Consider the following 27,714-nt stretch of genomic DNA (forward strand, 5'->3'; position numbering starts at 1 on the left):
TCCTCCATAACTCTTCCTACGTTAGCTCCCCTCACGCCCCCTTCCCTACTATACCTCCGCTTGATATATATAGCCATTACTCTCAGTCCTAAAGGCAACAAATCTAAACCCCCTCTTTGTACATCCGTCATAACTACCTCCTTACTTAACCATGCCCTCCCAAATCCCCACACAAACTTTAGCACCCTCCTCTGCATTTCTGCAATGTCCTGTACTTCTAAGGGAAAAACCTCTGCCAACCCCAATACCTTGCTATAGAAAAGTGAATTTACCACCACTACCCTCTGATGTAAAGCTAGGTCCCTCGCACTTAAACCTCCCAGTCTACCTAATGCCTTACCCGTGACAGACTCCAAATTTACCCTTCTGCAGGCCTGCACCCCCTCCATATACCATATTCCACATACCCTGATTATATCAACCACTGTCCATCCTAACCCCAACCCCAAGCCCCCCCCTATCCAATTACCCACCTCTAGTAACCTTGATTTCACCACATTAACTCACATCCCTGTATTCATACCAAACATCTGAATCACTCTACCCACCCTCCTTAGCTCCTCCTTACCCCGTAGCAAAACAGTAGTATCATCCACATACCCAACGATGCCCCCTTTGCACCCCCCTCCATCTCCTGTTCGTCCATCACCCACTCAACAGACTCATAGAAAGGGTTCTGCACACACGCAAAAAGCAGCTATGATAGCAGGCAACCCTGCCTTAAACCTCTCTCCATTGGTACACTTTCACCCAACCTCCCATTGACCTGTACCCTCACCTCCGCCTCAGCATACAGGGTGTTCACCCACCTCACTACCCACTCCCAAAACCCCAACCTCTCTAAGCAAACCCCTAAGAAATCTCTGTCCACGCAATCATATGCATTCTCACAATCTAAATCTAGTATTCCCCCTCCCGTACAACTCTCTAGAAAATCCCTAATAAAACAATGTCCATCCCTCATCCTTCTCCCCGGAATCCCCAACTGCCCCCTATGTAACACTAAACCCAACACTTTCCTCATTCTGTTGCCTAAAATTTAGCAAAAATCTTGTAATCCGAGCACATTAACGTAATCGCACGGTAATCATTCTAAACTCGGCATTCCTTCTTTTTGGGCACTAAAACCGTGACACCCGTTCTTTGCGATTTTCCCATCCTCCCACTACTTAACATACAATTCAAAACCCCCACCAGACAATGCCATACACTCCCCCAATGATACCTATAAAAATCGTTGGGTATACCATCTATCCCAGGGGTTTTACCCTGGCACAGCCCGAAAACTGCCTTCTCCACCTCCTCTACACTAATACTACTCTCGAGTCTGTCACTGTCCTGCTCACTTATAACCCTATTAAACCCCTCATCCCCAAAACGTCCCCCACCCACTCCCCCGCCAACCCTCCTCCATTTCTCCCTAAACCAGAAATCGGCATACAAACTAATATGTTCTGTGGTGGATTGGCCTTGACCCTCCTCAAATCCCCCTGTTCCTGCCACTATATACACCAAGGTGGTTTTCGTCTGCCTTTCCTTAAACTTCCGGAGTATAAATCCCAACGGCCTATCCTCCTTTAAAACATCCTCCAACCCCGCCCTGACTCTAATTGCCTCAAACATTTCATTATGGATTTCCACCAACCTATTTCGCAAACGTTCCATGTCCTCACTCCGCCCCACCCATTCCTCTGCATAACAGTCATTTAACTGACCTTCAAGATAATTTTGTAGACCATAGCTCCACCTCGCCATCTCCTTACCCCGTACTTTAAAAAAATTCGCGATTCCAACTTTAGCTCTCATTTCCCACCAATCCAGCAAATCCATCTCCCTATTCCTAGTCTCCCAAAAGGATTTCCACCAATTCTCAAATCCTGTAGCGTCACCCTCGTCCCTAAGGAGTCTCACATTCATTTTCCAGTATCCCGTATAAATTCGCACTATAACATCTACCTTCAAATCTGCTATAACAGCACGATGATCAGAAAACCCACATCTATAGTCCTCACCCTCTCCACACCTATTCCGTGCCTAACATAAATTCTATCTAACCGTGCCTCATATCCCCTACAGATAAAAGTGTGCTCCACTCCATATTCCCTACTCCCCACCACATCTACCACTCCAACATCCCACAAAACGTCTCTCAGAGCCCCCAAAACACATCCCGCCCCCCTCGGAACCACATCCCCAATCCTAATTACACAATTCCAATCCCCGCCAAGCACCATAATAGCTGGCAAACCTCTCAAATGATACACCAAGACATCGCTTACAAAATCCACCTTCACCCTAATGTTACTAGTTGCTGGCATGTACACACCTACAAAACAAACCCCCCCGGTCCCCCAAAACCCATCCACCCTGACAACCCTCCCATCCCCCCTCCTCCCAACCCATGATACGCAAAGGACTGGTCTTTACCGCCACAGCCACACCTCCTTTCAACCTCAAAGCATCACTGGTAAACAACCTATATCCTTTCAAAACCAACTCGCATCCTAACCTATGGTTATGTTTCTGCAAAAAACAGACATCAATACTAAATTTCCTTAAAAACCACTCTAACCATACCCTCTTCACCTCGGTCTTAAGACCGTTTACATTGAAAGTTACACACCTGAAATTACAAGAATGGCAGCTTACCCCTATGCCGCTGAGGCTTACTTGATTCTCCTTTCATTGGTCTCGGTCCATCTCTAGCAATCCCTCGTTCCTGCCCTCCAACCCCTTCCTGTTCCTTCCCGCCGATCTTTCCATTGCTCCCCCCCCTCCCCGTCTCGCCGTTTCCACCACAGCTGCCCAAACCTTCTTCCCAGGCCGCTGCGCTGGTGTGAGGACCTCATCCATGTCTGATGCCCCCGCTTATCTCTTGCGAGAGCTACCCTCTACACACATATCTTCTTCAATCACATCTTCTTGATGGACCTCCACCACCACATTGCTCTCCATCCTAACCTCACTCAAGTCTTCCTTACCCCGTTTCTGATCGTCCATCACCTTGACATCACTTAACCTCACATCGCCTTCCACGCCATGCTCCGACTCTTCCAAAAAATCCTTCAGCACAGCCTCCAAAATCCCTTCCTGAGCTGAATCTGTAGTACCTAACGGTCTGTCTGACAGCGATATCCCCCCCTCCCGTTTTCTCTGGTAGTGTAACTCACGTTTCCAAAGCCACCTCTGCTCTTTCAACCTCCACACTCCATAGGCCCTTTCCACGGCCTTCCACATCACCCGTCATAACGTCCAAGGCTTCTAACTACTTGTCTTCAGAAGCATTTTCTGGAACCCTAGGGCCCTTTCTCCTGGGGCAATGTGCCGCCATATGCTCATAAGAGTCACATAAACGGCACGTCTTCCGCTGCCCGGCATAGTGTACAAAAACCTGAGTTCTATAACCATGCAATGTGACGTACGATGGTATCGGCCTCCTCAGGGTCATTTTCAGTGTGAAGGATCCTTCCGGCAGCCCCTCGTAGGGACCGTCCCTCCACATTCCCATGCTCGCCGAGTGTACAGTCCCATAACCACTGAACACATCCTGTAAACTGTATGCTGTCGCTTCAAAAGGTACATTCCGTACCTTCACCCAAGTAAAATACTTAGAAACATCATGCAAGCATACTTCCACTGCCGAATTGACGCTCATCCTCCTTTCTTGAAATTCGTCGACGATTCTGGAGTAGAAGTCGGCCCTCATGAACTTCACGAAGACCCTTGACATACCATTTAGCGCCACACCGTACAACTCTTCATTGGGGATTCCATAAACGTCCCTGATAATGTTTGGCAGGAGAACGTTCATCGTGGCACTGCTTAAAGTTCCCCTGATCAGCTCGATGCAGACAGTATTTATGCGCCGGCTCATTCGGTTCGCCATCTTGGTGCTAATGCTATGTTTTCCTCTCCAGGTGGCGTGCAAGAGAAACTGTGGAAGCGTCCTCTCTCCCCGAAGGTCGAGAGACGAATGTATGTCCCAGGTTTAATTAATATATTTTGCGTTCTTTTTTCTGAAATGTTTGCTGCATACCTCTGGGAACCATCCAGCTGTGGTGTCATCTTGTGACTCTTCATTAGTGCTACAACAGCTGTCGTTTTGTAAAGCTATTCCTACAAGTGTGCTTCGTCAGTAAATGTGGTTTTGCCAAAGTCTCTCCTTCAGTTCATGATTTCTGCTGAAATTCATTATGGATGTTACACCTAGGAAGCGTGCAAGTATTGTATCTCTTAGGAAACATGCTGATTTGAGTATCAGACATATAGGTGAAAATTTGAGCCTTGCAAATTCAACTGTTGGTCGGATTTTCAAAAGATCTGATGATACTGGTGACTGTAGAGCGATGCATTAAGGAAAATGTGGAAGAAAATTCAAGTCCACACCTCACGAAAACCAGCGAAGATCTACCGAGAGATTTGGCTTCAGTTGGCGTAAATGTTAATTCTTCAATTGTTCGACGAATGCTCCTTGAAGTTGGCAGATCGACCATAAGCTGATAAAGACACAATTATTGACTTCTGCTATGAAGAAAAAATGGCTGCGGAGGGCATTCGATCATGAGGGATGTATGAGAAATGTATGAAGAAAAGTTATATTTTCATTTGTCTATAAAGACTGTTGTGGTAGAGTGGTAGAAGGGTTAAAACATTTGCCCAATGTATTTGTGAAAGGGAAGAAAAGCACAAAATAACTGAGAAAGAGCATGGGCACTTCATTTTCATTGCTGGAATGGGCTACAGAGACAGCGTGCATTTTTTGAATAGTCTGCTGAGTATACCAGGTAGGGTAGATGACAGAGATGTGATAAATATAATGTTTAGAATGGCAGACAATACTATTGCAGAAGAACAATGGATACAGGAAGGTAAGGGGATGTAAGGATCAGGTGTCTATATTAAATTACATAATTGAATAATTTTTAAAATAATTAAAAGAGTTGTTTGATGCTTTTATGGAGCTGAAAAAAGCAAATGACAGGTTATGATGTGGTTGGTTTATGAACAACTCACCATGTACGAAACAGTTGAACTTATTGCAAAAAATAAGAAGTGGTTTTAAGGAAAGTGAGACACTGGTTCTGGTTCTGTTGTTTCATTTATATACAGAGTGGGTTAAGAGAAAAGTGAATGTTACAGATAGGTGTGACATTAAAATTTTGAGACTAATATTAGATATTTTTTGTTTGTAGTAGAAATCATTCTTTTTACATTACATATTTAATCAACGATAATATAAACAAAGAATTTTGTACGTGAATTCAAATAAAAAGTAAAGTGATGCAGATGAACTCCATTGCAGGTAATGAAGAACTGGACTGAAGGAAATATCAGTTAGAAGAAACCATACCCCCGGCCGGGATTGAACCCGCGGTCATAGAGTCTCAAAACTCCAGCCCGTCGCGCTAGCCACTAGACCAGCTAGCCACAATAAGATTCATCCAACTAGGTATATTTCTACACCATAGGAAAGTTAGCACAGGCACTTCTGTGACCACAAATGCAAGTTTTTACAGACGAATCTCCAGCTAGCGTGGCCGTGACGAACTCTAGCTCAAGTCCCTTCACTGCCGTCAACATGACTTAAGAAATCGTAATGACACGATTGCAAATAAACCATACCCCCGGCCGGGATTGAACCCGCGGTCATAGAGTCTCAAAACTCCAGCCCGTCGCGCTAGCCACGGCCGGGGGTATGGTTTATTTGCAATCGTGTCATTACGATTTCTTAAGTCATGTTGACGGCAGTGAAGGGACTTGAGCTAGAGTTCGTCACGGCCACGCTAGCTGGAGATTCGTCTGTAAAAACTTGCATTTGTGGTCACAGAAGTGCCTGTGCTAACTTTCCTATGGTGTAGAAATATACCTAGTTGGATGAATCTTATTGTGGCTAGCTGGTCTAGTGGCTAGCGCGACGGGCTGGAGTTTTGAGACTCTATGACCGCGGGTTCAATCCCGGCCGGGGGTATGGTTTATTTGCAATCGTGTCATTACGATTTCTTAAGTCAGTTAGAAGAATTATGTAAATCACAGTATATGAGAGTTGTAAGACTTTCAAACAGTATGTAGACGAAGGATTTTAAAAGTATATGCAGAAAATAGTGATGTGAGAATATTTGCAAATATAAGATATACAAGACTGAACAACAGACTCAAAGGAAAATGTATGGAGGAAATGAATGCTTTGAAACGAAAGTTGCAGGAGAATTGTGGAACATTTGCTTGTAAATCATTGATGGTATTAGTAAGCACTTTTACAATGTAAATACAAGGAAGCTGAGGAGTGAGAAGTTGTATGTTTAGCCTTAACATTTAGTAGGTTTAGGAATTTGAGTTAGAGCAGAGTGTACCACCTAAAATTTGAGTCTGATCTTAATGATAGCTGTATGTGATTAGCTGACGTATAACTACAAACCCAAATTGCACTAGAGAAATCTACCTGGATTTTATTACCTTTGTAACTTCCTCAGCTATCAAAACTTTGGGGCGCAGTCCTTGTCCCATTATGTACCTCTGAAATTTTTTGTCTACCGCCCAAAAGATGGGTATGGGGTACATAATAAAGATATTAAACTAACTAACGCTAGAGCATAAGAACATAAGAAAGAAGGAACACTGCAACAGGCCTACTGACCCATGCGGAGCAGGTCCATGTCCCCCCCCCCCGGATTAGACCAATGACCCACCCCCCGGATTATCCCAATGACCCACCCAGTCTGGTCATCCCCACTCAAGGATGGAGCACTGTATCAGTCCCAGCAACACAAGCTAGTCAGGTCCAACTCACACCCACCCACACCCACTCATGTATTTATCTAACCTATTTTTAAAACTAAACAACGTTTTAGCTTCAACAACTGTACTCGGGAGTTTGTTCCACTCATCCACAACTCTATTACCAAACCAGAGAGAAATGAGTAATAGGAAAAAGTAGTGTTAGTAATGAAGACAGGGAAACTAAATAGGTATGTAGGTCCAGAATGCTAGCGACTGCTTAATCACCCAACAGGTTATCAGCTGACAATGGCCCTTGCCAGGAAACACCTCTGTAACAAACAAATTAATAATACTTCTGCTATGTTGGATAGTGTCTTTTGCTTACCTATGACAAGATCCTCTTTAAGTTTTCTGGAGATTATCGGCACAGGTGGGAACATCCTAAGCGCCTCTTTGATACAAATTTCAGTGTACTTCATCTGATGAATGTCTTCTGCGGTGATGGGACTGTCAGCGCTGTCTAAAATACCGTCCAGTTCCTCATGAATTCGAGCCTAATTGGAAAAATTCTCGATAATGATAGTATTAAATTTGATTAAAGTCGAAAGCCTATAGATTACACGAGTTGCATACACCAACATTTAAAAATACTTTAATACCGATACTAGGGATTAAAGTATACTATCATTGTATACTATACAATACTATTGTATACTATCTGTGGACTAAAATCACATTGGTATTATAAAAGGAAAACATCAAAGCAGCCTTCTTAGAAAACCTGGAAGCATTCTATAATAGATGGGAAAATAAAAAGTCTGGGCTGGATGGTGCTATCGCCCTTGGTGCAGATGATGTCCTGGATGACAGTAACTGTATGACGGGAGGTGCTGGCCAGGTAGTGGGGAACTGTAAGGCTGGAGGTGCTGTCCTGGTAGACAGCAACTGTGAGGTTGGAGGTGCTGTCCTGGTAGACAGTAACTGTGAGGCTGGAGGTGCTGTCCTGGTAGAGATTAACTGTATGCATGGTGAAATGCATATTAATGGCCTCGAGGGAGACAAGATCTATAGTGGGGAAACAAGTGTAGTCAAGGACAAGATAAAACCAATATTACAAACTAGTAATACCACAGGAGATAGCAAACAAGGAGACTCCACTAATAATAGTGAGGAAATATTACCAGAAACAACTGGTGAGAACTCCATTCTTAATACTAGAGAGGATAGGAATGAGACAGAAAAACATGCACCAACAGGGAATACAGTCACAAAAATCCAAGGCAAACGGAAACCAAGCCTGTGCACATATTATGCACTTGGTATCTGCAGGCATGGAATATCTGGAAAAACAGATGGGACGTGCAACTTTGACCACCCTAGAAAATGCCGTGCCCATATGACAACAGGAAAATGCAAACTTCCTTCCTGTAAACTTTTCCATCCTGAAATGTGTTCCTCTTCAGTACAGGAAAGAGAGTGCTATTACTTAAATTGCCAGGCACACCATCTAAAGGGGACAAAAAGATACAAAGCATCCAGACCATGGGAAAACCTGGGTAGCCAAAGCCACTCAAAAGGAGAGGTTTTCTAGTGCCAGGAAGGAAAAAAAACTGGCAGGAAATGGCAGAAATCGTACACCAAATCCAGTCATTTATGGAGTGGGATCACAGTCGATGGCCTCCATTCCAAACCAATAGATACAGATCTTAGTGCTGGAAAAAAATCCCCACCCCCAGTACCACCAATACCACCAATTAGATGACATTCTTCTTTGCAAATATACAAGGTTTAAAGCCAACAAAGAACAACAAAATAACTTCCATCCGTGGAGTGCTTGCAGAGGCGAATGCAATGTTCGCGGCTTTCACAGAGACCCACATAAAGGATCACTTGGACAACGAAATATGGATCCCAGGTTACAACCTATACATATGTGACAGAGTGAACAGGCAAAAGGGGGGAGCTGGCCTGTATATCGCAGAGCCACTTGTTTGCACAGAACTGCTAAATGCCTCAAGTGATGTAGTTGAAGTTTTAGCGGTAAAGACCGAGAACCAAAATCTAGTCATTGTGATATTCTACAAGCCTCCGGGTACAACGTCCCAGCAATTCCAGAAAAAAGCTGTTGAAAATTGACCACTGTCTGGAAAACCTTACAGCTCCTGCCCCCAACATCTTGCTCCTGGGGGATTTCAACTTAAGGCACCTAAAATGGAGGAATAGAGCAAATAATGTTGTTGCAGTGAAAACACCATGAGGCAGCTCAGACGACATAATCGAGGTTCAGACATGTATGCGCGGAGCCCCAGACCGACAAAAAGGGGTCAGTCATGAGGGAGCCTTCACCAAATTCAACTTCAGTAACAAGAACATAAGTGAGACCAAGTAAACCAAGTCCTAAATGATATAAGCTGGGAAGATAGACTAAGCAACACAGACCCCAACTTAAGCCTAGAACAGATTAACTCTGTGGCACTCGATGTATGCTCAAGGCTTATTCGTTTAAGAAAAAGGAGAAGTAGATGTAAAATAGAAAGAGACAGGCGCTCCCTCTACAGGCGACGGAAAAGAATAACAGAGCGGCTAAAAGAGGCCAATATATCTGCAATGCGTAGGGAGACACTGGTCATCGAACTAAAGCTAAAGGAATCTTATAGGAGTCAGGAATCGCGGGAAGAACTAAAAGCCATAAATGAAATCGAAAGAAACCCAAAGTATTTCTTTTCTTGTGCCAAATCAAAGTCGAGAACAACATCCAGTATTGGGCCCCTACTTAAACAAAATGGGTCCTACACAGATGACAGCAAGGAAATGAGTGAGTTACTCAAGTCCCAATATGACTCAGTTTTTAACAAGCTGTTAACCAGACTGAGAGTCGAAGATCTAAATGATTTTTTTATGAGAGAGCCACAGAATTTGGTAAACACAAGCCTATCTGATGTTATCCTGACACCAAATAACTTCGAACAGGCGATAAATGACATGCCCATGCATTCTGCCCCAGGGCCAGACTCATGGAACTCCGTGTTCATCAAGAACTGCAAGAAGCCCCTATCATGTGCTTTTAACATCCTATCGAGAGGGAGCATGGAAACTGGGGTCGTCCCACAGTTACTAAAAACAACAGACATAGCCCCACTCCACAAAGGGGGCAGTAAAGCAATAGAAAAGAACTACAGACCGGTAGCACTAACATCCCATATCATAAAATCTTTGAAAGGGTCCTAAGAAGCAAGATCACCACCCATCTAGATACCCATCAGTTACACAACCCAGGGCAACATGGGTTTAGAACAGGTAGCTCCTGTCTGTCTCAACTATTGGATCACTACGACAAGGCCCTAAATGCACTAGAAGACAAAAAAAATGCAGATGAAATATACACAGACTTTTCAAAAGCCTTCGACAAGTGTGACAATGGCGTAATAGCGCACAAAATGCATGCTAAAGGTAACATGAAAAGCTGGTAGATGGATCTATAACTTCCTCACAAATAGAAAACAAAGAGTAGTAGTCAACAGAGTCAAGTCTGAGGCGGCTACAGTGAAAAGCTCTGTTCCGCAAGGCACAGTACTCGCTCCCATCTTGTTCCTCATCCTCATATCTGACATAAACAAGGATGAAATCTGCATGACAGTGTCTTCCATTGCAGACACTGCAAGACTCCAGGCGGATATCAACCAAATCTTCCAATGGGCTGCAGAAAACAATATGAAGTTCAACGATGAGAAATTTCAATTACTCCGATATGGTAAGCATGAGGAAATTAGAACTTCATCAGAGTATAAAACAAATTCCAACCACACAATAGAGCAAAAAACTAACGTCAAAGACCTGGGAGTAATCATGTCGGATGATCTCACCTTCAAGGACCATAACATTGTATCAATCGCATCTGCTAGAAAAATGACAGGATGGATAATGAGAACCTTCAAAACTAGGGATGCCAAGCCCATGATGACACTCTTCAGGTCGCTTGTTCTATCTAGGCTGGAATATTGCTACACACTAACAGCACCTTTCAAGGTAGGTGAAATTGCTGACCTAGAAAATGTACAGAGAACCTTCATGGCACGCATAATAGAGATAAAACACCTCAATTACTGGGAGTGCTTGAGGTTCCTAAAACTGTATTCCCTGGAACGCAGGCGGGAGAGATACATGATTATATACACCTGGAAAATCCTAGAGGGACTAGTAAGATAAGATAAGATAAGATAAGATTTCGTTCGGATTTTTAACCCCGGAGGGTTAGCCACCCAGGATAACCCAAGAAAGTCAGTGCGTCATCGAGGACTGTCTAACTTATTTCCATTGGGGTTACCTTAATCTTGTCCCCCAGGATGCGACCCACACCAGTCGACTAACACCCAGGTACCTATTTGCTGCTAGGTGAACAGGACAACAGGTGTAAGGAAACGTGTCGAATGTTTCCACCCGCCGGGAATCGAACCCGGGCCCTCCGTGTGTGAAGCGGGAGCTTTAGCCACCACGCCACCGGGCCACACCACCAGGCCACCGGGCTTGCACACGAAAATCACTCACTACGAAAGCAAAAGACTCAGCAGACGATGCAACATCCCCCAATGAAAAGCAGGGGTGTCACTAGCACGCTAAAAGACAACAAAATAAGTGTCAGCGGCCCAAGACTGTTCAGCTGCCTCCCATCATACATAAGGGGGATTACCAATAGACCCCTGGCTGTCTTCAAGCACGCACTGGACAGGCACCTAAAATCGGTACCTGACCAGCTGGGCTGTGGCTCGTATGTTGGATTGCGTGCAGCCAGCAGTAACAGCCTGGTTGATCAGGCCCTGATCCACCATGAGGCCTGGTCACAGATCTGGCCGCGGGGGCGTTGACCCCCGGAACTCTCTCCAGGTAAACTTCAGGTAATATACTAAAAGACGATAAGTGAATTATCACATGGACCAGAAATTTAAAAGTAAGTATAAGAGATTTTTAGACACTCTCTATCCAAAGTGTCTCTGAGGCCGAAATATGTATGTTATTTTTACCTGGTGAGTAATCGTTCTAAACACAGGAGCAGCTTTCAATAGGAAGTGTTTAGAGGTGACAAGATAACTGGAAGATGGGGGGAGGGGGTGACGGATATTGTCTAGGAAGAACGATTTTATTATTTTTTCATTCGAGGGACTTCGGAGGACCTAGTGGAATTTTAAGAGCTTCAGCCCTTCCCCAAGAAGATTAAATTTTTATTTTTACATCTCCACTCACCCAATAAGGGAAGACAATGATGATAGAATGATACGCAAGAAAGTTTAATACATTTCACTTCAGTAATGGAATACAGTACCGACATGTTGATGAATTTAACACACATGTGTCTGTATGGAATAGAAGGAAGGTTACTCAAAGCAGTGAAGAGTTTTTACGAGGATTAAAAGGCTCAATGTGAAGGCTTACTCATCCCTGTAACAACTTCAGTCAGTATTACCAAGGCTGGCTCCTCCTCAGGAAAATTAATGAATAGAAAAAGAAATAATAACAGACAATGATAAACACTTTATTATTTAGAAACGAAAAATGTAAAACAATAAAACATGAATGGGTATCCTAATTGAAAGAAAAATGAAAAACGAAATGAAAAAAAATTACATTTGAACTCAACGCTAATATAGGTATATCGTGGTAATGGGGTGTCAGGTGTTGGTGACACTGAGTGTTGTTGAAATCGTAGCTGTTGCTGATGTGGGGGGGGTTGCAGGTGTTGGTGACCTCCACCTTCTCGTTCTTCACAGAGTGTAGCAGTGAATAATTACTTCAGATGAGAGGAACACAGGTTTGTTACCACTGCTATGATGAGGGGTTAGGTCCTGTGTTGGCTTACATAACAGGTAAATAGGTTAAACATGGGACGTCTCAGGACGTTAGTCCGTCTCCTTCTATTCTTCTCGTTGGTTGGCAGGTGACCCTCTCTGTCATTCCAAGCTGTAAAGAGAGACAAATTACCCACTGCTTAAGAAATCACTCTCCATGATAATTACAATACCTAAAAGATGTGGTAATTATTAAAACATTTAACAGATAAAGACTGAAAGGACTAAGTTAATTATTGGTCAAAAGTAAAGCTTTCAACCAATAAGTCCACTAAAATATGATCAGGCGTGTACTTACAGTAGTGTTGGGAGCTGTGAGTCAAGTGATTTACTGTTTGACCGGAGCCCCACACGTCACCTTTGGGGGGGGGAGAGGGAGGGGAAGGGATAGCTGGAGCTAGACTGATCCTACCTTAACAAGCAGCAGGCAATCAAACTATCACTTTCAGGGAGGGGGAAAAAAGGGGGGAGAATAGTGGGAGCTGGACTTACCCTACCTTAACAAGTAGCCGGCAATGAAACTATTGTTACTATACACTCCCTCGCTACTCCTATCTATTGAACTTTTCCCTCACACTCCCCCATACCAAGACTTATAGTCAAGGAGTATAAGAAGAATAGGCGAGGAAAAAGTTCTAACATGTGGAAGTCGCATAAGGCAACAAATCTTCTACTGTCACGACTTAACCAGTCAGAGAAATAATTGGATGAACCATTGATATACACAATATGGAACTTAAATGCCTGGAGTGCCAATGTCCAACTCAAGAGAAGACTGTTGGTTCCCTTAAAAGTTTCTAGGTATATCAAAGGTTTGTGGTCCGTTTTTAAAATGAATTCTTTTCCCAGTAAACAAAATTTAAGTTTGGAGATACCCCACACAAGAGCCAAACATTCCTTTTCTATGGTGGTGTATCTCGTTTTTGCAGGAAGGAGTTTCTGGCTTAGGAAGCATACAGGGAAGGGAGTACCATCATGGTATTGTAGTAGCACTGCACCTAAGCCAGTATTGAAGGCATCAGTTCTTAAACAAAATGTTTTATTAATATCTGGAATCTTAAGTATAGGGTCTTTCGAAAAGATGCTTTTAATCTCATTAAACTTTTCCCGAGCTACGTCGGAAAGTTCAAGAGGTTCCTTCACAGACTTTTTAAGGAAGTCAGATAAGATGCCTGTAAGATCAGTAAGGTTCGGGATAAACTGTGCATAAAAATTTACAGAATCAAGAAAACTACGCATGAGCTTCTTGGTTTTGGGGAATTTAAATTCTAATATAGCTTTGATCTTACTGGGGAGAGGCTGCAGAGAGTTATTAGGAAGTATCAGTCCAAGATATCCAATCTTGTTATACCCAAGGAAGCATTTCTTCGGCTTGGCAGTGAGGCCATGTGAGCATAACCCACGCAAAACTGATGTTAACATAAGAACATAAGAAAGGAGGAACACTGCAGGAGGCCTGCTGGCCCATACTAGGCAGGTCCTTTACAATTCATCCCACTAACAAAACATTTGACCAACCCAATTTTCAATGCCACCCAAGAAATAAGCTCTGATGTGAAAGTTCCACTCAAATCCAACCCCCCCACTCATGTACTTATCCAACCCAGTCTTGAAACTACCCAAAGTCCCAGCCCCAACCACCCAACTAGGTAGACTGTTCCACTCATCAACTACCCTATTTCCAAACCAATGCTTTCCTATGTCCTTTCTAAATCTAAACTTATCTAATTTAAATCCATTACTGCGGGTTCTCTCTTGGAGAGACATCCTCAAGACCTTTTTAATATCCCCTTTATTAATACCTATCTTCCACTTATACACTTCGATCAGGTCTCCCCTCATTCTTCGTCTAACAAGTGAATGTAACTTAAGAGTCTTCAATCTTTCTTCACAAGGAAGATTTCTAATGCTATGTATTAATTTAGTCATCCTACGCTGAATGTTTTCTAACGAATTTATGTCCAATTTGTAATACGGAGACCAGAACTGAGCTGCATAATCTAGGTGAGGCCTTACTAATGATGTATAAAGCTGCAGTATGACCTCTGGACTTCTGTTGCTTACACTTCTTGATATAAATCCCAGTAATCTATTTGCCTTATTACGTATGCTTAGGCATTGGTGTCTTGGTTTAAGGTTGCTGCTCACCATAACCCCCAAGTCCTTTTTCGCAATCTGTATGGCTAAGTTCTACATCATTTAACTTGAACATTAAAATGGTATAAAATACCGACAGATTGTTAGGTAAGACACATATGCAACAGTTAGGTATCTTTATTTCGAAACGTTTCGCCTACACAGTAGGCTTCTGTTGCATATGTGTCTTACCTAACAATCATTTAACTTATAAGTACTAGGGTTATGGGCACTCCCAAGCTTCAGAACCTTGCATTTATCTACATTGAACTGCATCTGCCACTTTTCTGACCAAGAATAGAGTTTGTTTAAATCCTCCTGAAGTTCCATAACATCTACGTTTGAATCAATTATCCTACCTATCTTTGTGTCATTGGCGAATTTGCTCATATCACTAGTAATTCCCTTATCAAGATCATTGATATATATATTAAACAACAACGGGCCCAAGACTGATCCCTGTGGAACGCCACTTGTTACAGATCCCCACTCGGATTTAACCCCATTTATGGACACTCTCTGCTTCCTGTCAGTGAGCCATGACTCGATCCACGAGAGCACTTTTCCCCCAATGCCATGAGCTGCCACTTTCTTTAACAGTCTATGGTGCGGAACTCTATCAAAAGCCTTACTAAAATCTAAGTAAATAATATCAAATTCTTTATTGTGGTCAACAGCCTCAAAAGCTTTACTGAAGAAAGTTAATAAATTAGTTAGACAAGACCGGCCTCTTGTGAATCCATGCTGAGTATCATTAATCAAGCTATGCTTATCGAGATGGCTTCTTATAATCTAAGCTATAATTGACTCTAGTAATTTGCCTACAATTGAGGTCAGGCTTATTGGGCGGTAATTTGACGGTAACGACTTGTCCCCTGTTTTAAAAATAGGAGTTACATTAGCCATCTTCCACATATCAGACACTACACCTGTTTGAAGAGACAAATTAAAAATATTAGTTAATGGTTCACAGAATTCCATTTTGCATTCCTTAAGAACCCTTGAAAAAACCTCATCAGGACCCGGCGACTTATTTTGCTTCAGTCTGTCTATCTGCTTCACAACCATCTCACTAGTGACTGTGATGTTACATAATTTATCTTCTTCTAGCCCACTGTAAAAATTAATTACTGGAATATTGTTAGTGTCTTCCTGTGTAAAAACTAAGAGAAAATAATTATTTAAAATCAAGCACATTTCATTCTCTTTGTGAGTAAGGTGCCCATAGTTATTTTTAAGGGGACCTATCTTATCTCTAACTTTTGTTCTATAGACCTGGAAAAAACTTTTTGGGTTAGTTTTAGAATCCCTAGCAACTTTAATTTCATAGTCCCTTTCAGCTTTTCTTATCCCCTTTTTAATGTCCCTCTTAATGTCAATATACTGGATAGGGCGTTCTGCTTGAAGGACAGGAGTAGGAGACAGAGAGTTTGCTTTCCTGGGGCTGGGATGGAGGATATTGTTAGCCATCTGGATGACATCATGAGAGATATTGGGAGCAATCCTATTATCTGTCTCAGTGCTGGAGGCAACGATGTTGGCAGACGTAGGAGTGAGGACCTGATTAGCAGGTATAGGTCAGCAATAGAAATAATTAGAAGTAAGGGTGGGAACCATCTCATATGTGGTATTTTGCAAAGGAGGGGAGTTGGAAGTGAATGGTTGTCCAGGGCAATTGGTGTCAATTGCTGGCTGGACAAATACTGTAAGGAAAATGCGGTAACATTCATTGACAACTGGGGCCTCTTCTATGGCAGAAATGACATGTATGCTAGGGATGGGGTTCACTTATCTAGGTGTGGGGTGGGAGCACTGGCAACTGCAGTGGAGGGTGCAGTTAGGACTTTAAACTAGGAATAGTTAGTGGTATGGGTTTTGGCAGGAAAACAGTGAAGTCCCAGTGTAGTAATATTACGAGTTCTAGGGGAACTAGTAATAATAAGAACGAGATAGATATTGAAAAGCCAGGGACCTTGGGTGATAAGGACAGTAATAGGTTTAGTAGAAAAATAGAAATGAGCAGGAAGGGTAAAGAGAAAGGAGAGTCTTTCAATGTTTATGCTAATTGCCGTAGTGCTAGGAATAAGATGGACGAGTTGAGATTAGTTGCTAGTGTAGGTAACATTGATGTATTTGCCTTAACTGAGACGTGGTTTAATTCAAAAAGTCGGGACATGACTGCGGAATGTCATATTCAGGGTTTTAAATTGTTCCATGAAGATAGAAGTATTGGGAGGGGAGGTGGGGTGGCATTGTATGTCCGAGATCGCTTGAACTGTTGCATAAAAACGGGTATTAAGTCTGAAGTAACACATACAGAGTCTGTTTGGATAGAATTTTCAGAGGGGCATGAAAAACTGATTTTAGGCGTGATATACCGTCCCCCAAACTTAGATAGGGACCAAGGGAAACTACTATGGGAGGAAATTGTTAAGGCAACAAGGCACGATAATGTAGTAATTCTAGGAGACTTTAACTTTAGTCATGTTGATTGGAATTTCTTGACTGGGAATTTAGAATCATACGACTTCTTAGAAGTATTTCAGGATTGTTTTTTGAAGCAGTTTGTGACAGAACCTACAAGAGGAAATAACCTGCTTGACTTAGTTATGGCAAACAATGAATCCCTTGTTAATAATTTAGAAATTTCAGAGGAACTGGGTGCTAGCGACCACAAATCAATTACATTTAGCATTGAATGGAAGTACGATAGTAGCGATAACTCAGTAACAGTCCCAGATTTTCGCTTAGCAGATTACGATGGGCTTAGAGAACACTTATCATCTGTTGACTGGGGTAACAAAGTGAGCTATCAATATGACAGTTTTCTGAACACTATACATGCTGCTCAAAGAGCGTTTATCCCATATAAAGAAATTAGATCAAATAGAAATGACCCAAAATGGATGAACAATAGGCTCAAATATCTACTAGGGCATAAGAAAGGAATTTATAGGCGTATCAAAAGAGGTGAGGGTCATCTTATGAATCAGTATATTGACATTATGAGGGACATTAAAAAGGGGATAAGAAAAGCTAAAAGGGACTATGAAATTAAAGTTGCTAGGGATTCTAAAACTAACCCAAAAAGTTTTTTCCAGGTCTATAGAACAAAAGTTAGAGATAAGATACGTCCCCTTAAAAATAACTATTGGCACCTTACTGACAAAGAGAATGAAATGTGCTTGATTTTAAATAATTATTTTCTCTCAGTTTTTACACAGGAAGACACTAACAATATTCCAGTAATTAATTTTTACAGTGGGCTAGAAGAAGAAAATTATGTAACATCACAGTCACTAGTGACATGGTTGTGAAGCAGATAGACAGAATGAAGCAAAATAAGTCGCCGGGTCCTGATGAGTTTTTTTCAAGGGTTCTTAAGGAATGCAAAATTTAACTCTGTGAACCATTAACTAATATTTTTAATTTATCTCTTCAAACAGGTGTAGTGTCTGATATGTGGAAGATGGCTAATGTAACTCCTATTTTTAAAACAGGGGACAAGTCGTTACCATCAAATTACCGCCCAATAAGCCTGACCTCAATTGTAGGATAATTACTAGAGTCAATTATAGCTGAGATTATAAGAAGCCATCTCGATAAGCATAGCTTGATTAATGATACTCAGCATGGATTCACAAGAGGCCGGTCTTGTCTAACTAATTTATTAACTTTCTTCAGTAAAGCTTTTGAGGCTGTTGACCACAATAAAGAATTTGATATTATTTACTTAGATTTTAGTAAGGCTTTTGATAGAGTTCCGCACCATAGACTGTTAAAGAAAGTGGCAGCTCATGGCATTGGGGGAAAAGTGCTCTCGTGGATCGAGTCATGGCTCACTGACAGGAAGCAGAGAGTGTCCATAAATGGGGTTAAATCCGAGTGGGGATCTGTAACAAGTGGCGTTCCACAGGGATCAGTCTTGGGCCCGTTGTTGTTTATAATATATATCAATGATCTTGATGAGGGAATTACTAGTGATATGAGCAAGTTCGCCGATGACACGAAGATAGGTAGGATAATTGATTCAAACGTAGATGTTATGGAACTCCAGGAGGATTTAAACAAACTCTATTCTTGGTCAGAAAAGTGGCATATGCAGTTCAATGTAGATAAATGCAAGGTTCTGAAGCTTTATAGTGCCCATAACCCTAGTACTTATAAGTTAAATGATGTAGAACTTAGCCATACAGATTGCGAAAAGGACTTGGGGGTTATGGTGAGCAGCAACCTTAACCCAAGACGGCAATGCCTAAGCGTACGTAATAAGGCAAATAGATTACTGGGATTTATATCAAGAAGTTTAAGCAACAGAAGTCCAGAGGTCATACAGCAGCTTTATACATCATTAGTAAGGCCTCACCTAGATTATGCAGCTCAGTTCTGGTCTCCGTATCACAAAATGGACATAAATTCGTTAGAAAACATTCAGCATAGGATGACTAAATTAATACATAGCATTAGAAATTTTCCTTATGAAGAAAGATTGAAGACTCTTAAGTTACATTCACTTGTTAGACGAAGAATGAGAGGAGACCTGATCGAAGTGTATAAGTGGAAGATAGGTATTAAAAAAGGGGATATTAATAAGGTCTTGAGAATGTCTCTCCAAGAGAGAACCCACAGTAATGGATTTAAATTAGACAAGTTTAGATTTAGAAAGGACATAGGAAAGTATTGGTTTGGAAATAGGGTAGTTGATGAATGGAACAGTCTACCTAGTTGGGTTATTGAGGCTGGGACTTTGGGTAGTTTCAAATCTAGGTTGGATAAGTACTTGAGTGGGATGGGTTGGATTTGAGAGGGACTTTCACATCAGAGCTTATTTCTTGGGTGGCATTGAAAATTGGGTTGGGCAAATGTTTTGTTAGTGGGATGAATTGTAAAGGACCTGCCTAGTATGGGCCAGCAGGCCTCCTGCAGTGTTCCTCCTTTCTTATGTTCTTATGTTCTTATGTACTGATTCATAAGATGACCCTCACCTCTTTTGATACGCCTATAAATTCCTTTCTTATGCCCTAGTAGATATTACAGCCTATTATTCATCCATTTTGGGTCATTTCTGTTTGATCTAATTTCTTTATATGGGATAAACGCTCTTTGAGCAGCGTGTATAGTGTTCAGAAAACTGTCATATTGATAGCTCTCTTCGTTACCCCAGTCAACAGATGATAAGTGTTCTCTAAGCCCATCGTAATCTGCTAAGCGAAAATCTGGGACTGTTACTGAGTTATCGCTACTATCGTACTTCCATTCAATGCTAAATGTAATTGATTTGTGGTCACTAGCACCCAGTTCCTCTGAAATTTCTAAATTATTAACAAGGGATTCATTGTTTGCCATAACTAAGTCAAGCAGGTTATTTCCCCTTGTAGGTTCTGTCACATACTGCTTCAAAAAACAATCCTGAAATACTTCTAAAAAGTCGTATGATTCTAAATTCTCAGTCAAAAAATTCCAATCAACATGACTAAAGTTAAAGTCTCCTAGAATTACTACATTATCATGCCCTGTGGCCTTAACAATTTCCTCGCATAGTAGTTTCCCTTGGTCCCTATCTAAGTTTGGGGAACGGTATATCACTCCTAAAATCAGTTTTTCATGCCCCTCTAAAAATTCTATCCAAACAGACTCTGTATGCAACAGTTCAAGCGATCTCGGACATACAATGCCACCCCACCCCCCTTCCCAATACTTCTATCTTCTTGGAACAATTTAAAACCCTGAATATGACATTCCGCAGGGATGTCCCGACTTTTTGAATTAAACCACGTCTCAGTTAAGGCAAATACATCAATGTTAATTACACTAGCAACTAATCTCAACTCTTCCATCTTATTCCTAGCACTACGGCAATTAGCATAATAAACATTGAAAGACTCTCCTTTCTCTTTACCCTTCCTGCTCATTTCTATTTTTCTACTAAACCTATTACTGTCCTAATCACCCAAGGTCCCTGGTTTTTCAATATCTATCTCGTTCTTATTATTACTAGTTCCCCTAGAACTCGTAATATTACTACACTGGGACTTCACTGTTTTCCTGCCAAAACCCATACCACTAACTATTCCTAGTTTAAAGTCCTAACTGCTCCCTCCACTGCAGTTGCCAGTGCTCCCACCCCACACCTAGATAAGTGAACCCCATCCCTAGCATACATGTCATTTCTGCCATAGAAGAGGTCCCAGTTGTCAACGAATGTTACCGCATTTTCCTTACAGTATTTGTCCAGCCAGCAATTGACACCAATTGCCCTGGACAACCATTCATTTCCAACTCCTCTCCTTGGCAAAATACCACATATGAGAGGGTTCCCACCCTTACTTCTAATTATTTCTATTGCTGACCTATACCTGCTACGTCTGCCAACATCGTTGCCTCCAGCACTGAGACAGTTAATAAGATTGCTCCCATTACCTCTCATGATGTCATCCAGACGGCTAACAATATCCTCCATCCCAGCCCCAGGAAAGCAAACTCTCTGTCTCCTACTCCTGTCCTTCAAGCAGAACGCCCTATCCATATACTTAACTTGGCTATCCCCAACAACAACAATATTCGTACCTTCCTTAATGTCTTTCTTCCTGACGTTCCCAGTAGTCAACTCACATTCGTCGGGTAGCACTGAGAATGTACTGGATGTTTCAACAACAGTTTCCACGGCAGTCTCTTTCTTCTTCATCGTTTCTACCTCTCCATTCTTCTTCTTGATCGTCAACTTCTTTCCCTTTTTTCCAGCCACTGACCAGTTTCCCTTCTTGACCTGAGGACTCAAAACAGGAGGACTACTCCGAATATTTTTGTTTTCCTCGGTCAGTCGCCGAATTTCCATATTCGCCAACCTCAATTCTTCCTTAAGCTGATGGTAAAGTTGCTCGATGGAGGGCATCTTGCTTCAATTCTAGAGAGCGCGCAAACAGGTCTTCACAGAGCCAAGTACACTTCAACACAGCGCAAAAGCCATCTCAATCAGGAGCTACTGCGCAGCACGTCCGCACGGCCCAATAGCGTGGATGTCATTATATAAATGTTATCAAAATAAACTGAAACATTTGGAATATTACCCAAGACCTTTCTCATCAGTCTCACCTAGGTAGCACAGGCAGTTACCAAACCGAAGGGCATAGTTCTATACTGCATCAGTCCTTGGTGGGTAGGAAAAGCGGTTTACTGCTTAGAAGAAGGATCTAACATTACTTGATGATATGCCTGCGCAATATCAATCTCTGAAAAGAAGGAAGCGTCATAAAATTTGTGTAAATCGCCATCTATTAAGGGCATAGGCTCAGCATCCCACCGAGTTATAGCATTAAGGCCTCTGAAGTCAATAGCAAGTCTATATGAATTATCCTCCTTCTTAACCATGACTACTGGTGAGCAATATGTAGATACTGAAGGTTCAATGATCTTTAGTATTAATAATTTGTCTACCTCTCGGTCAAATACATCCCTAAGGTGTACTGGAACTGGGTATAATTTTCGTTTGATAGGATTGTCCGTCACTAAGTCAATCTTATGGACTACCGTGGAGGTAACACCTGGAATATCAGTAAAGACGTCTGAAAAGTTACTCACACATTGAAGTAGTTCATGTCTCTGATGGTCATCCAAAGATTCATTAATATTAATGTTGATTGCGCCCGAGTGGTCAAGAGTCAGCAAGTCATGTAGTTCTTCATCATAGTCTAAGTTAGAGGTGTCAATTACGCACACTTTACATTCTTCAGTTGTCTTATCAAGTTCGTGTGGAAAAACTAAGTCAAAGTTATTAAGGCAGTTAACCGAATTTCTTCGGTAATATTTCTTAAGGATGTTGATATGATAAAGCTTAGGTTTCCCCTTGACTTCTATGAGGTAGTCAACTTTCCCACAAATTTTTAATACTTTATATGGACCTTTCCATGCTACTAATAATTTATTTGACTTGATAGGCAAAAGTTCCAGAACTTCATCCCCTACTTTAAAACTTCTCCTCTGACTTTTGGAATCAAAATAGGTTTTGTACTGGTCCATTGACAAGCTTAGGTTTTTCTAAACTGTCAGAGGTCTCCTCAAGTTTGGATCTAAGGTCAAGGAGAAACTGGTAAGAAGACTGAACCTCAGCATTTACCTCCTCATTAGTCCATAAGTCATGAAGGATGGACAATGGACCTCTGGCCTGTCTACCATAGAGAAGTTCAAAAGGTGAAAACCCCAAAGAGTCACTGGGAACTTCCCTCAGGGCAAACAAAGCACAGGGTAGGTAACGATGCCACTCCTTTGGTTTAAGGGAGCAAAGTTTCCTTAAAATGGACTTGAGAATCGAATGCTGGCGCTCAATTCTCCCATTACAGCTGGGATGATAGGGTGTGGTGAAAAGAGGCTTCACTCCCAGAAATTGGTATAGATGTTGCATTAAGTCAGAAGTAAATTGTGTCCCACGGCCAGACAAAATTTCTCTATGGATGCCCACTCTGTAGAAGATGGACAAAAGGGCTTCAGCCACCTCTGTAGTAGTTATGGTCTTTAAGGGTATGGCTTCAGGGAAACTCGAAGCATAATAAACTAATTTTAATATATATCTATGTCCCCCAGATGAAAGTGGTGATAAAGGACCAACGATGTCAATAGCTACTCTTTCAAAGGGTACCGTAAAGACTGGCATTTTGGCCATAGGTACTCGCCTGGTACCTCGGGAGGATGACAGCTCAAATTCAAATTCAAATTCAAAGTTTATTCTCTATAAGGATTACAATGCTGAGTTTACAGAATTTGGTTATTGTGTGGTTTACATATAGTAAAATAATGATTACAGAGTGTACCACTAGAACACCTAGCATGGCTAGGCATTTCGGGCAGAATTAGTTTAATTCTTAATTTTAAAATATTGCAAATTATGAGGTAAGTTGGTATTATGGCTAAGTGACTAAATACTAGTTTGTGAGTTTAGCAATGTGAATGCTTTTGTTTTGGCACAGTACATAGTTTCAGTATTGGAGTATCACAGGATTCATTATTTTAAGATTAAGATTAATATTTCTGTTTACAGTCAAATGGGTGAGTAAGTGTAAGTGTGAACCACCAGGTGGTATTCGTGTAGTTAGTTGACGGGGTGTATCAGGGAGATAAGATGTTTTCTAATGGTAGTTTTGAAGGTGATGAATGTGTCTGCAGTTCTAGAGTTCTCAGGTAGGGTATTCCAGATTTCAGGGCCTTTGACATACATTGAATTTTTGTAAAGGTTTAGTCGGACACGGGGAATGTCGTAGAGATGTTTGTGTCTGGTGTTATGCCTGTGGGTTCTGTCACAACAATCAAGAAAGCGTTTTAGGTCAAGGTTGATATTAGAGTTTAAGGCCCTGTAGATGTAGATTGCACAGTAGTAAGTGTGGATGTACTGAACAGGGAGTTAGTTCAGATCTATGAAGAGTGGGGGGATGTGTCGCCAGGGATGTGATTTAGTGATTATTCTTACTGCAGCTTTTTGTTGGGTTATTATTGGCTTTAGGTGTGTTGCTGCAGTTGATCCCCAAGCACAAATAGCATAGGTGTGGTATGGATAAATAAGTGAGTGGTATAGAGTGAGAAGGGAATTTTGTGGCACGTAGTATCGTGTCTTGGAGAGGATCCCAACCGTTTTGGATACTTTTTTGGTTATGTGTTGGATATGGGTGCTGAAATTCAGGTTGTTGCCAAGGTTTAGGCCTAGGAACTTGCCCTCATTATGTCTGGTAATTAGAGTGTTGTCAATCTTAATGTTAATTTGTGCATCTCCTGCTCTGCTACCAAACATAATATAGTAGGTTTTGTCAGTGTTAAGCTGTCATCCAAGTCGATATTTTGATCAGCTCCTCGTTAACAATGGTGTTGAGGGTGGCAAGATTAGGGTGAGAGATGACATAAGTCGTGTCGTCAGCAAAGAGAATGGGTTTCAGGTGTTGGGATACGTTTGGAAGCTCATTGATGTATATGAGGAAGAGCAGGGGACCAAGGACACTTCCCTGCGGAACTCCAGTATCAAGTGGCCGTGTTGTTGATGCTGTGTCTTTAATGGTGACATACTGATACCTATTAGTAAGGTAAGATTTGAAATAAGCAAGCGCATGGCCTCTTATACTGTAATGGTCAAGTTTGTGGAGTAGGATGTCGTGGTCTACTGTGTCAAAAGCTTTTCTTAGGTCAATAAAAATTCCTAGTGGATATTCCTTATTTTCCAATGCTGTGTAAAGCAGATCTAGCATTTTTATGATTGCATCATTAGTGCTTTTATTTTTCCTGAATCCAAATTGGCAGGGGTTGAGTATGTTTTGTGCCTTTAAAAATGAATACAATCTCCTGTGCACGAGTTTCTCAAAGAGTTTGGATAGCAATGGTATTGGCCTATAGTTGTTTAAGTTTGTAGGGTCACCACCTTTATGTATTGGTGTAACCCTTGCCATCCTGAGTAGTTTCGGGAAGGTGCTAGTTTCTAGTGACTTGTTAAAAAGTAATGAAATAGCATGCGAAAGGACATGGGACGCTCGCTTGTACAGTAATGGTGGGATATGAGACAGATTCCCTGAGTTATTTTTAAGTGACTTTATAATCTCGGTGACTTCGGCAAACTTTACACGATCTACAATAGGTAGTGACATCTGAGGACATTTTTGGCCAAAAATAGGTTTCCCTAATTTTATTTAAGGTTTTACGATGCGAGAAATGTCCGGCCACTGGCAGGTCATGAGCCATTTTAAGAACAGTCTCTCTGCATTGACGTGGAACAACTAAGATGGAATAGTCTATCTCATCTGAATTTAATTTGAATACTGACTTGTACAAGATACCTTTTATATATTCAAATTTATATGAAAAGTTTTTCCTTTGGATAACTTGATTTTGTTTAGCGGCATTATGGCAATTCTGAAGAGAAGGGCAATTACGTTGTAAATTGACAAAGGAGTTCTTTGATATATCTAAAGGCTTGAAGTCAGAGAAAATTAAAGGATGGATAGTAGGAGAAGCCTGGGCTTTGGTCTGAGCCCTAGTCAAGACATTTATAGTATCGGATGTGATATCTTCACTTTCATCTAACAATTGAATCGGTGATCCTACTACATCGCTTTCGAGAGTAGCATCACTGGTTTTTAATCCAACATGAATCTCGCGAGACATTGTCTCATCTGAACTTTCGAGGGGCTTCTCTGACTCTACAGGAAGAGGATCTGAAACACTTATGTCCATCTTTGGTGATGAAAGGTTAACCTCAGAAGGAAGAATGGCACCTTTTACATTACCTGTTAGTACGGAGCAAGAAGTGATTGGAGCAAGTACGGCTTCAGACCAACTTTTGAACCATTTAGACCTAATGTAACAACGGATGGTAGGAAAAGTGTCTGTACGGCCCAAGTAGTCTGAGAGTATAGCATAGGAATGAGTTTCTTTAAGATTAGGGAACAGCTTATCAGAAATGACTAAATATGTGCATCCAGTGTCTCGTAAAATTGTAGATACATTAAGTCCATTAACTGTTCCTGAACAGAAGGGTGCTTGGTCATTACAGTCTTTAAAACATCTTCCAACTTTTTGGGCCTTCTTAGAAGGACAATGTGGACGTTTACATCCCTTAACACCACGCAAATGACAAACAGGAATAAAAGAAGTCACTTTACTTTCCGCTAGAGGCTTTGATTTCTTAAGATCTGATGAGCCCTTGCCCTTAGGGTTCGATCCCTTTAGGTCTTTATAGGAATTGTGAGCCTCAGCATACAAGTCAGCGGCCTCAGCAACTTCCTCAGCTTTAATCAGATTACGTTCTCTAATGAATGTTCTTATCTGGTGGGGAAGAGCTGTCAGGAACTGGTCAGCAACCATGAAGTCTCTAAGAGATTCATAACTGTGATCAATTCCTGAACTCTCTATCCAAAAGTCGAACAAACGAAAGAGTGTTACCTGTAACTGCTGAAAGTTCTGATCAGGCTGTAAGGTGGCATTCCTGAAATCTTTCCTGTAAGAATTAGTGGTTTTTTGAAATGCTTTAAGGATCGCCTTCTTCAGTAGGTTATGATTACATATGATATCCTGCGACAAAGTTGCACAGATATTCAAGGCTGTACCAGAAAATAACATTCCTAACCTAGTAGCCCAGGTGTCAGCAGGCCATTCACAGAGGGTAGTGGTATTTTCAAACCTGATGATGTATGAAGTAATGTCTTCACCCTCTGTAAAGGGAGGTAAAATAGGTGTTGGAATATGTGCACTTGCTGCATGATGTTCAATTACTCCTTCCTCTAATTGTTGTTGTGTAAGAGTTAACTTTTTATTCTCTAATTCAAGGCAAGCTTTTTCGAGCTCGCGATCCTTTTCTCTCTCTATTAACTCAAGTTCTCTAGCTTTTTCCTCACGTTCTCTAGCTTTTTCCTCAACTTCTCTATCCTTTGCTCTTTCCTCAAGTTCTCTTAATTTAACTTGTTCCTCACGTACTTTAGCTTGTTCCTCACGTACTCTAGCTCTCTCCTCACGATCAAGTCTATCACGCTCCTTTTTGTCTTCTCTCTACCTTTCTAACTGTCTATCTTGGTTTTCTCTTTCAATTCGATCTCTCCTTTTAATCCTCTCTTTCTTTTTCTAACTGCCTATCTTGATTCTCTCTCTCTGTTCTTTCTGTCTCCTTATTCTCTTCTCTTTCCCTTTCTAACTGTCTCTCTTCTCTCTCAATTCTCTCTCTTTCAAGTCTTTCCTGGATCTTAGCACTAATGAAAGATTCTAAATTTTCCCTGTTATTCCTAACTTACTTCCAGCATTCATCCAAAACTGGTATTCCTCCATGCTTGCAAGAATAACTTAAACTATCAGGGGAAATGAAACGGGTATTAAAGAAAACGGAGGGTTCAATTCCTGCTCCGCTCAAACTGTAAATAAACCAGAGGGCTCGATCCCTACTTCAGTTAAACAATATGTATTAATTAAAACAAAGGGTTCTATGCTAGCTCCGAGCAAACAGTAAGTAGAATGGGGTCACTTGACCATCCAATCTTCTCACCAACAAATCAAGAGTGTTCTA

General features: G+C 41.5%; 1 protein-coding gene across 1 annotated transcript in view; it reads right to left on the minus strand.

Moving 5' to 3' along the window:
* Nucleotides 1–4,449: 4,449 nt before the first annotated feature.
* Nucleotides 4,450–27,714, minus strand: part of LOC128692433 (cytochrome P450 4C1) — a 182,412-nt gene continuing 159,147 nt past the window's right edge. Inside the window, exons 9-10 of the mRNA XM_053781616.2 lie at nucleotides 7,103–7,271; nucleotides 4,450–4,496 (exon numbers count right to left, since the gene is read on the minus strand). Coding sequence (XP_053637591.2) covers nucleotides 4,450–4,496; nucleotides 7,103–7,271 — 216 coding nt within the window. The remainder of the gene's footprint in view (nucleotides 4,497–7,102; nucleotides 7,272–27,714) is intronic.

This window comes from Cherax quadricarinatus, chromosome 53 (genome assembly GCF_038502225.1).
Source record: "Cherax quadricarinatus isolate ZL_2023a chromosome 53, ASM3850222v1, whole genome shotgun sequence".
NCBI classification, from domain to species: Eukaryota; Metazoa; Arthropoda; class Malacostraca; order Decapoda; family Parastacidae; genus Cherax; species Cherax quadricarinatus.